The 12,193-nt window shown below is 36.8% G+C and overlaps 1 protein-coding gene across 2 annotated transcripts in view; it reads right to left on the reverse strand.

Annotated features, from left to right (window-relative positions):
• Positions 1 to 12,193, reverse strand: part of vps28 (VPS28 subunit of ESCRT-I) — a 968,134-nt gene that overhangs the window by 955,458 nt on the left and 483 nt on the right. The window contains exons 3-10 of one of the 2 annotated variants that reach the window (XM_079829180.1): positions 11,686 to 11,714; positions 11,559 to 11,596; positions 11,066 to 11,155; positions 8,594 to 8,699; positions 8,402 to 8,503; positions 8,132 to 8,185; positions 7,967 to 8,058; positions 1,218 to 1,962 (exon numbers count right to left, since the gene is read on the reverse strand). In XM_079829180.1, the coding sequence (XP_079685306.1) occupies positions 1,842 to 1,962; positions 7,967 to 8,058; positions 8,132 to 8,185; positions 8,402 to 8,503; positions 8,594 to 8,699; positions 11,066 to 11,155; positions 11,559 to 11,596; positions 11,686 to 11,714 (632 nt within the window). In that variant the 3' untranslated portion in view covers positions 1,218 to 1,841. Of the gene's footprint in view, positions 1 to 1,217; positions 1,963 to 7,312; positions 8,059 to 8,131; positions 8,186 to 8,401; positions 8,504 to 8,593; positions 8,700 to 11,065; positions 11,156 to 11,558; positions 11,597 to 11,685; positions 11,715 to 12,193 lie in introns of those variants that run through there. The other variant, XR_013817496.1, reaches the window with a different exon arrangement.

Consider the following 12,193-nt stretch of genomic DNA (forward strand, 5'->3'; position numbering starts at 1 on the left):
CCGGAAGTATTTTTTTCCCATAGGGATTTTAAAATACTCTTGGTTAAAGAGTTATAATCCATTAACCAAACCAACCAGCTATGCGGTGAATCACAACACTAACAAACTTTGGTTTGCAGCAAAAAAACGTTTGAAAATCGGACAAAAATACAAAGGTTTTATACTGAGGGAAAAAACTACACTCCCATGAAGCACTGCGAACAGCATCATCGAATTTAAAACAAAGGTGCAATACAAAACTACTCTTTAAAAATGTTGATTATACATATGAAAAGAGGAAGAATTGTGCGCACATCCAATGAAACTTTTACAGGTGCCAGATTCAATAAAGAATAAATCAAAGTAAACAAAAATCTGCACACTGTTGATACTGCTCCCAAAGATTTATTAAAACATGCAACGTTTCAACCCAAAACGAAGCCTGACAAAGACCCTTTTGGGTTGAAACGTTGCATGTTTTAATAAATCTTTGGGAGCAGTATCAACAGTTTGCAGATTTTTGTTTACTTTGATTATACATATGAAAACAATTTATTTTAAGTTTACAGCTAAATATGCATATATACACAAACATTTCAGTATTTTGAGAGTGTAGGGAGATATTTAATTACGTAATTTGCAGTGCTTTATGGGAGTGGGCAGGGCTAAAAAGCTATTTTGGAGCGTTGTTTTTTTTTACTTTTGCTGTAAAGCATCTTGGGTAATGTAGTTTTTCACCAGGAATTCCACTTAAACATGATTATTTTTTTAAATAAGCTGAAATAATGCGAGCAGAAGGCTTCAATAGAAACAAAATACCGTCGATTAACAACCTGTAGCTCACAGTAGGGCTGTGTTTAAATGTTTATGAGTTATTATTCAAAATATGTAGAAAATGAGTGGAGTTTTTCCTTCTGGAACCCAACTTTTGTTCTCTATAGCGATGCATTAAAGTCAGATTCAAACCAAACAGCTTTGTTGGTCAAGAAGGCGAATCCGCTTGACCAAATTAAACCTGTTGCGAAATCTTCGCATGGAAATCTTTCAATTCTCATTTGGGCTCCGAATTAAGTAATCAGCACCTACCATTTATGGAATATTTTGGCTTCATTTTTCTACAGTAGAAGAAAGTGGATCCATCTTATTTACTCTCCATGGTAGATATTATTTAGAGATCGTCCAACCAAAAGAAAAGGGTTCAATATGATTATTTGTACACATCACACATACAAAAGGGCAAATGTTTTTGAAAGTTATGTGGTTTATTTCAAAACTATTTTATTTACAACGGTCATTTAATAAATATGACTTATTACATAATCAAGTGAACTAGACCAACACCATGCCAAGGAAAGAGAACAAGCTCTGTTATAAAAGTCAAGATAACCAACAAATGTTACTGTAAATGAATGAGCGCAATTAAAATTAGTCTCATTTAAATACTGGGAAAAATCAATTTTAACAAAGAATGTAAATGTGAAACTGCGGAAAATGACTATACATTTAAAAATAAAATGCAGTACTGAGAATTCAGGATCAAACCTTGCTCTATAATATATTATGAGATCCATAAACTATCAATTCATATGTCATATAACACATGGAGGCCAGCATATTTTCCCTATATACTCACCCTCATCTCAGATGGCTATGTGATAGAAACAAAACTCTTTATGTTACTACAACTACTTTGAAAGAACAAATCTGTGACCGATATCCTAATTGTGTTAGTGACAGTGTAAGCCTTACGAGGTTCCTACATTGAAATCTAAACAACCCAATGTTTAAGAGACATGGGCAAAATAGGGCAAATGTAAGCACGGTTTGAGAAAAAGCTGGTGAATGAGAGAGGGAAGGAGCGTTTAAGACGAGTGCAAGAAGCGATTAAAGGCGTTGTAGGCGGACTCCAGGTCAAACAGCATCTGGCGAACCTGAGAGTCGTCCAGCTCATCAGATGCAGACATGCTGCTTAGTGTGGTTAACCTGTGAGGAAGAAGAAGAAGAAGAAGAAGAAGCACGTTTACATGCACACCAGTACTCTCATAATAACTCACAAAAATCAGCTTATATGCAAACCAATAACCCGACAATGCAGGTGAAGGACTCGGAGTGCGTTTAACCCTCTGGGGTTCTTCATTTATGGGTCACACTCAGGGCCTTCAAAAATGACCCGGAGGGCGGGATTAAGATAAAAAAAAGATTTGAGTAAAATCAATTAAATATATTTTTGTTCAATAAAAATTTTAATTTTCTTTTTTGGTGTTTTGAGATCATTTTATGATTAATAATTAATATTTATGCAATAATTATGACCCATTTTTTCCCATTGAATATAATAAAACATAAACAAATTTATTTTTTATTTTTATTAAAGCTGTATTTCATTTTAGAGTCAAGCCTAGGCCTCATGAAAGCAATTTTTTTAATGAGATTGGTGCCGTCCGGTGGACACATTGAGCATTTTTATCACACAATAGCACATTTTTACCACTAGAGTGGATCTTGCGTTTTATAAAAAAAATGTAAAAAATCGTAGCTTCACCGGAATGGTCCGAAACTTGGTGACTATATTGGTACTTGGTATATGAACACACAAAAAAATTGGGGACAGGATTTGAAAAGTCTAAGCGGTCGTAAAAAAAATAGTCACATTCAGGACCTTCGGGTCAAAAATGACCCCCATAGGAAATTAATGGGAAATTAGTTTTTTTCTGCATACAATCTACAAATCAGCCAGGAAAAAAGAGTCAACAGTGAAGGGGTGAATCTCTAAAACATCAAGAGTGCAAAACAGACACACAAAAAAAAAACGTACACACACACACACAGTCACACACACAGTCACACACACAGTCTCACACACAGTCTCACACACAGTCTCACACACAGTCTCACACACAGTCTCACACACAGTCTCACACACAGTCTCACACACAGTCTCACACACACACAGTCACACACACACAGTCACACACACACACATACACACAAAAACACACGGACACACAAATTAACGCATGCCATTCCAAAAGCTAATTGTGTTTTTGTGTGTGTGTGTTTTTTTGTGTCTGTTTTGCACTCTTGATGTTTTAGAGATTCACCCCTTCACTGTTGAGTCCTTTTTTTCTGCATCCTGGCTGATTTGTAAATCCTGTCCCCAATTTTTGTGTGTGTTCATATACCAAGTACCAATAAAGTCACCAAGTTTCGGACCATTCTGATGAAGCTACGATTTTTAACATTAAAAAAAAAAAAAAAAATAATGAAATGACCGAAGACCCCCAGAGGGTTAAATGCACGTTCTTAACCTGATTATGCTTAAAAGTGTCCTATAACGCCCCTTTTTACAAGATGTAAAATAAGTCCCTGATGTCCCCAGAGTGTGTGTGTGAAGTTTTAGCTCAAAATACCCCACATATCATTTTTTAAAGCATGTTAAAATTGTCACTTTTTGGGTGTGAGCAATAACGCGCCATTTTTGTGTGTGTCCCTTTAAATGCAATTGAGTTGCTGCTCCCCACTACAGCAACTCTTCCTCTTCTCAACATGTTCCCGGGGGCGGGGCTTATGTAAATGTTAGGGTTAGTGATGTCACTAGCTCGTTGTAGTCCCTACCAGCCGTTTGTTGTAGTCCTTAAAAAGTGATTTCTTTAAAATAAAATATCTCCCTTTGCTCCCTTTGAGCGTCGTAACTTTGCAGATGTTGTTTATGCTCAAACTGCAACACTACACACTCACTAAAGCTAAACAAGTCAGATCATAATCATAATAAGCCAACAATGCACGTTAGCGAGATGCTAACGGTCTAATCAGATTCAATGATCTATGCTAAGCTATGCTAAAAGTGCTACCGCCAGAGCCGGAGATCGGCTGAATGGATTGGAAAACGGTAAAACTCAACTTTTTAACTCTAGGGGAATCGGGATTTTTTTTTTTTTTTTTAAAGTGGCGTGTTGCTTTAAGGACTTAGGCTACATCCATATGAAGTCAGAGCTTTTTTTCCCCCCTCATCTCAAGAAATATATGCGTACACGCAACTGAAACAGACTCAAAATGATGTAGTATACATACCAGACCAGTATGTGGCGCTGTAATTCTCACGATAAAATAATAAATTATAGGGGTGTGACGAGACACTTATCTCACGAGATGAGATTTTTACATAGTATTTTTTTTAAATCCTCAACAATGAAATACATGACAGGTGCATTTGAAATGTTTTAACTCATCATCTTGTAATGAATGTCATTTCAGTTCTGCTTTCTGAGTATGAATTATCATACGCAGTAAAATACAACAACACTCAAGCACTGTAAAGGTTTAGCCAAAAACTCAACTGACTGGCTTCTCTCCTGTATGATTGTCTCTTCTGACCTTAGAACTGCACAAGCTTCTTTTGACCTCCTAACTGAACTCCTTCCCACAAACTGATCATATATAGTGCAAACAATAACCATAATACCATAATCAAAGTATTCAATATTCAAAGTGCAAATAGAGACCACATTTTTCTTCAAGCATGATACAGAGCTGAGAGATGGTTACAACGTATACCATAAACGCTCGCGTTTACTTTCACTTTCAATTTCGCGATCATGTGTTCGTACTGACGGTGCTGAACGCGCATTTTCAAATATAAGTCTGACGATTCTGCTGCGCAACAAATCCTCCGCCATTATCATGATCCATTAACATGTAACACACTCTCGATGCGAGTGATCGTGTTTTCGACACGTGATCTATGTACGGCTCGAACCGCTCGTTGGATAAGCTGATGGAATTTAAGTAGGGATGGGCTAGGGATGCACCAGTTGACCGGCCAAAAACCGGAACCGGACAGTTTTTGCTTCTAGCGCGCGATCGGCGACCGGCCGGTTTTCTTTGTATTTTTCTGCCGATTTATCCGGAAGTGCGCCCGCGTGCACATACGCCTATATTGCAATCATTCGCGAACATGTCACTAGTGTGTTACAAACGGAAACTGGAGAACTGAGGAAGAGCCGCTTTCCTGCGCGAGCCTACCTCTCCGCGCCCTGCACAAGTGCAGATAGTGAGCGTTTGTTCAGCTCAGCTTCATCTGCTCACACAACGCGTCTGCTAATGTCCGATTCGCGAACCAATGACTCATTTGAACCGAATCATTTTAACGACTGGTTAGAACAACTGATCTGTCCAACACTTGAACTAACGAACCAGTTTATTAATACAGTAACAAATGTACTGCTCATGGTTAGTTCATGTTAGTTAATACATTAACTAATGAACATTATTCTAAAGTGTTACCTTTTATTTTACCTTAATTACATTGACTTAATTTGATTTAAAAAGCACCTTCTTAGTTTTTTTTTCGTTGCACTAAACATTATTTGATTTAACATTTTGGAACAATTATATACTTTGGTTTTATTTAATTTCACTGGTAAAGACTTTTTTTCTGTACACTGAATTTAAAAACAAACGCTGATTTAAGTAACATCTTTGTTTGGATTGCAGAATATGCAGTTGTTGCCTTTAATTTCACCTTTCAGTCTTTTAATTTCCAATTAAATTTCCCGTTGATTTCAGATTGCGGACTTGTTTTCATTAGCCAAAAGCCAATTTAGCCTGTTAAATACCAAATAAACATCTTGTTCATGTATACTTTCATTCTTTTATTGTGTTAAAAAATAAATAAAAAAAATCGGAAATCGGTATCGGAATCGGCCAGTTTTCTTGAAAAAAATCGGTATCGGAATCGGCCATGTAAAATCATGATCGGTGCATCACTAGGATGGGCAACAGTGGTCGAGTAATCGAGTACTCGAACGTGACAGCGATCATCGATCATGAGAACGATGATCGCCCTGAAAAAAAAATATTTGTCTCTTTTTTATTGTTTATTGCGTCGTTTTGCGCGGTACCGGAGGTCTGATTGGTTAGCGTTATACAGCCTCCAGACCGCGGCGAAATAAAGTGAAACTGAGGCACTGCAGTGATGTCTGGAATCATGAGATCATTAAATGGTTATTGCAAGATGTGCAGCGCCAATCTGTCATAGCCTACATAGCATTATAATGTCAACACGATGGTAATAGAATGCTGTAAATGATCTGTGTTCAGTTCCCCGTGTATCAGCTGATCCACAGAGAAACTAGCGAGAACACTCAGACTAGCGCGTGAAGTTCATGTGCGCATCCGCGTCCTTTTCTGCAGATGCACGTTGTAAGATTACTTTTATGTTGTCTGATTAATCTAATATAAGAAGCGTTTGGTTGAGCTTAATAAGCTAGCAAAGCGCTGCCGTTATACCCGCTGTTGTTCATTCTCTTCAGTTTCAGCTCAAATGCATTAATGCTCGACATGATGGTTTAGAGACGGTCATATTCTTTTCAGATAGGCTATTTCTTTCTCAGAATCAGTGATATTAGTAATGCAGCACTGCTATACTGTTCTCGTATTTTTAACAGTAGACCTATAGTTATTTAAAGCTGTTTTTCGTTATGAGTTTGAAAACGTGCAGTGATGTCTGTAAACGCTTCGATCATGAATAATAAAATTAAGTGCATGATGTGCAGAGTCAATCTGTCAAAGCATTATAATGAGAACAGGATTTTAATAAAATGTTGTTTCTGTGTGCTTTCGTTGTCCGTGTATCAGCGTTGTTAAGGGAAGAGCGCATTCAAAATGTTCCGTTTCAAACCTTTCGCCTGTAAAATCTAGCATGTGAAGTTCACGTGCGCATTCACGTCCTTTTGTGTTGATTTAAGTTGTAATAGGTTAATATTAATCTGATATATGGTGCGTTTGGTTGAGTTTATTAACCAGATAGCAAGCTCTGCAGGGTGGTGTTATTTCACAGTTTCAGCTCAAAGGCAATGCTCGATATTACTGACTTGGTTATTTGAGACGGTCATTTTATAAAGATGTTTCTTTTTCAAAGACATTTATGCGTCAAAATCTAGCATTTATTTTTAGTTTTATATGTTCATGTTTTCATATACCAGTTTTCATGTCACGTTTGTATTTGTCAACAACCATTTTCATAACAGTTTTCATTATCTTAATGACGGACATGCCCCGCCCCCTGCACATGCCCCGCCCCCGAGTACTCGAGTACTCGTTTTTGAGACCTATCGATGATCGAAATGAGAAATTGACAAAAATGCCCATCCCTAAATTTAAGTGACTGTTATCCACCTGAATTAAATTGTTTTTATTTCTATAAAAAAAGCCAAACTACAGTGGAGGCGTAATGTAAACGTAGCACGAGATCTCGTCACACCCCTAATAAATTAGCTACTTACCAGATTGTGTTTCATTAACGCCTACACCTACACCCAAACCCCAAACCTACCCTTACAATAATGCAAATACAGTAATTAAATGACGCAATATTGATAACAAAATATACGGATTGGCTGTACATAGGAAAACGCAAGGGTGTCGTTTTCAGATTTATCCACTCTGGGACGTAGTTTCAGGCTGCTAAATGCCGGATCCGCCTGGACGAAACAACATTTTTACGTATACAGCTAAACGCGTCTCCGTGTGGACGGGGCCTAAATTAATGATTTAAAAGGCAAAAATTGGATTTTGAATCATTGAAAAGTTTTTAAAATGTTTTTGAAAGAATCTCTTATTGCTCACAGAATCAGTAAGTACAGTTTAAAATAACTTTTCAATGAGAATATATAGTAAAGTGTAATTTTTTTCCAGTGGTCAAAGCTGAATCAGTCTTTAGTGTCACACGCTCCTTCAGAAATCATTCTAATATGCTGATTTTCTGCTCAAGAAACATTTATGAATATTATCAGTGTTGAAAACTAATATTTTTGTGAATTTTTCAGCATTCTTTGATGATTAGAAAGGTCAAAAGAGCAGCATTTATTTGAAATAGAAATCCTTTGTAACATTATAAATGCCTTTACTGTTGCTTTTGGTTGATTTTATGCGTCCTTGCTGAATAAAGACATATGAATGTCTTCCCCTGAAATGAATCTAGGCTCACCAGAGGTTGACTTTGTCTTTGGCCTCTGAATCTGGAGGCATGTTGCTCATCCTGTTCATGGTCTCCATGAGCTCCCTCAGGTCAGGCTGGATCTATAAAACAATATTACGCTTAAAAACTTAAGTACATCGTGCTAATCTAACTAAGCTGATGTGGAATGACTACCTCATCCATGGCACGAATCTCAAGTCGGAGTTTGTCCATCACTGTGATGAAGAGCTGAATGGGAGAAAACGCAAAGGTTAAAATGGTATACGAGAGTGCACCACGTACTCCACTGTGATAAATTACATTTGGGATTATTTATTGAAAGTCTGAGCAAATAAATCTACTAAATGCAACTGCTGGAACAAGAAGGAAACCTCTGTGCTCAATCGATAAACACTGGCATGAAGCTATTCATTCTAGACTGCATTGAGAGTTCAAGATACATACAGAAACAATGTCTGCAATGCAGCGGTTCAGGTTGCCCTTGTCATCCTTAATGGTGATTGGTCGATCCTCTTTGATCCTCTCCATAGCCAGTGGACAGTCCAGCTGCCAGAGACACACAAGGGAGAAATATTAAAAAGCTAATCCTTCATATGTAGTGCACTGGATCAAAGTATTTAGTAAAATAAACTATACCCTGTATTTCCGACAAAAGTCATCGATGGAGCCCACATCTGATCCCTGGACTTGTTTGAAAGCAGCCTTGTACTGGACCAGCAATCTTGAGCAAGCTCCTGTGTATCTGCAAAACAAGCACATTTTTATTATATATGGACAGATACTGCATCAAAAAAAGGTGGGGTCACTTCACAGGCAAAGAAGGACCATTTTCTCTTGTTAATAGTGTAAAGCCATGTGTAAAGCCTAGCTCACACAAGTCACTTTCCTGTTGAATCCATGCAGAAATCATGCCAATTCCTGATTGTGTGGATTCCTATAGTATTGAAAAGACTGGGCTTTGCCTAAGAAAACTACATGTGACCATAGTTTAAAGGGTTAGTTCTAGGGTTGGGTCCAGATTCACATTAAATCCAAAATCTAATTTCTGTACCCGAGAACGCATCTGGTGCTATAGACGCGTGTCTGTGAATATTAAACCGCAAAAAGACTATTTAAATACGAATCCTGCGTGTCTCTGAGCGAATGAATGGCGCTGACCCGCAGTTTATTTACACAGAATTGCGTGTCGGTCGCGTGTTTCCATCTCATATGAGGACATGAACGCATGTCTGTCATCTCCAGAGCCGCTCGGAGAGTCACTTCATGAGCATTTTACCGTTTCATTTGAGATAAACTACTGTCATGTAAAACACACACGGTATTCACGGCAACCCGTCAAAAATAAAAGTTTGGCTTAAATTGACAAAATTAAGCGCATCTTAAATCTGTTATTCACTTGTGGTTGTTATGGTTGTTTTTATGATTTCAATTAATTAAGTAGCTAGTACTATTTACTGGTAATTACAGTGAACAAACATCACAGACAATGGCAGACAGAGACCTGGGGCCTGTACCATGAAGCTGGTTTAGCTGGCTAGCCAGATATGTTTAAGCTTAGTTTGTGCCAATCCTGGGTTTGTGGTACCATTAAAGCGGTTTGGCTTTTAGCGGTGTTCATCTCTATAGTAACTTACGCTCCACAGCTAACCTGCTCCAGGACAGGTTATGTTCTGGATAAGAGATCTCAAACTGAAATTGGACCAATCAGCTGTGAGCAAGGTTGACACGCCTCTGATGCAATAAAGCCACTCCCCCTTTTTCTACTCCAAATGAAAGGTTACTACATAGCAAATGGCTATTAAAGACTTAAGCCTCAGGCTTTTAACAATGCTTATTTATAATATATATTAATTTTGAATTATTTAAAAATAATTTATGTAATTAATTATACCCTTAATCAATTACACATGTATAATTTTAGTAAATCAATCATTAATATGCATTATGTTAATATTAAAATAAATAGCCTATATAAAGGGCATACAAATAAGCTTTAAATTCAATAACTAAATCTATAAAAAATTACATGTGAGCTTAAATGTTTAATTCTCTCTATATATCAACTCAACTAACTTCATAACTTTTACTTGCATTGACGTATAAGATTTTTCTTAAAGTTGTCCTCGACAGCTCTTTTCTTCTGTGTAAATTAGTTTAAATTCTTAATATTTTTCAATCATGTATATTCTGCAGAGGAGTGAAGTGAATCTCACGGCTTCTCTCGTGAGAAGTGAATCTATCCACAGCGTGTGATTGGCTGTTCACTGCTGATGTCACAGCTAAACTCAGGATCAAAGCCTGAGTTGACAGAGAAAGCAGATGATCAGCATCATGGGACCAACAAAGCCTGAATAGATTGGTTTGGTTTTGTCAACTCGAAACTTATCCTGTAACCCTGAGTTTGTTAAACTCCCATCATGGAACAGGCCCCTGGGCAGCTCTGGCATAATGTCAATAACACTTCTATAAACGACTTAAAGTTTCTTTACCGTTGGGTAGCGGTACCGAATTTCATGTACCGATACCGGTTAAAATGTGAACGGTACCCAACTCTAGTTAGTTCACCCAAAAATGAAAACTATCCCATAATTTACTCACCCGCGATAATTGCCATTTGCATGCTTGTTTGTTTTCCTCTCTCTCTCTCTCTTTTTATTTATTGTTTTTGGTATTTATTCAAGTTCATTGTTTGTAAACAGACTGAGAGTCCATTGCTTTTATTGTTTTTGGTTGTTTTGTTCATTTATTGAGGATATTTAAAATGTTTTCCATTTTCAGTGTTAAATTGTCTTTAGAAATAAAAGTTTATTGATCTTTGAAAAGGTGTCCCTGCATTATTTTGCCATTATCATTATTTTAGATGAAAATGGTCTCAGAACGACAATATTATCGTTTATTGCAATAATTTATTGGTCAATTTATCGTCCAGCACAATTAGTTATCGTGACAGGCCTAAGTGTATATGACTTTCATCTTTCAGCCAAACACAATTGGAGTTATATTAAAAAAAAGGATGGCTTGAGGGTGAGTAAATCATGTGTTAGTTTAAATGTTTTGGTGAACTATCCCTTTAGATCATGACATTTTGCACAAACAAAACAAACTCACTCGTTTGGAGTCACGCAGTCCTTAATGTAGGCTTTTTCCAGGGCCTGGAGGGTTTTGACCACAGCAAACAACTCGGCCATATTGTCATACCTTTCAAAATGAAAAACAAAGACATTAAAAGGGCATAATGACATAAAAATGTGTTTGTTCTGCTGAAAACAAAAGAAGACATTTTGAAGAATGTTTGTAACCAAATAGTCGTGTGACTTCCATAGTATGGGAATAAAACACAATGGAAGCCCCACAACTGCCTGGTTACAAACATTCTTCAAAATATCTTCTTTTGAGTTAAACAGAAGAAAGAAATTCATGGTTTGGAACAACTTTAGGGAGAGTAAATGATGAAAAAATTCATTTTTTGGGGTGAACTGTCCCTTTAAATGCAACCCAATCACATAATCAGCATTCACATCTCTACTGTGACATCAATTAATAAGACAAATAAATATATTTGTAGCCCTAATGATAAACAATATGATGCCAGTTGACTTACTTTTCCCTTTCTCTGGCATTTTTGTACAATTTCACTTCCTGTAACAGACAAACACAGTCATTTGAAGATGAATAATCATGACATTGAGTGCATTATTACAAATAGTACACAATGTAATATATCTTACCTCATACAGTTCTGGCTTGTTGGCAGGCGCTGGTTAGGATAAAGCACAAAGGGAAAACAGAGATATGTGAATATGATGATATGTGAAAATGTGACAAGTCTCACGGGTATAGGTGTGGCAATAGCCAATAATACATTGTATGGGTCAAAATTATATTTGTTTCTTTTATGCCAAAAATCATTATGATATTAAGTAAAGATCATGTTCCATGAAGATATTTTGTAAATGTCCTACAGTAAATATATAACAAATGTAATATTAGTAGTGATATGCATTGCTAAGGACTTCATTTGGACAACTTTAAAGGAGATTTTCTCTATATTTAGATTGTTTTGCACCCTCAGATTCCAGATTTTCCAAATATTGTCCTATCCTAACAAACCACACATCAATGGAAAGCTTATTTATTCAGATTTCAGATGATGTATGAATCTCAATTTCAAATAATTGACTATTATGACTGGTGTTGTGGTCCAGGATCACAAATATGAAAACAAATATATGAATA

The sequence above is a fragment of the Gobio gobio genome, assembly GCF_949357685.1.
Source record: "Gobio gobio genome assembly, chromosome: 11".
NCBI lineage: Eukaryota > Metazoa > Chordata > Actinopteri > Cypriniformes > Gobionidae > Gobio > Gobio gobio.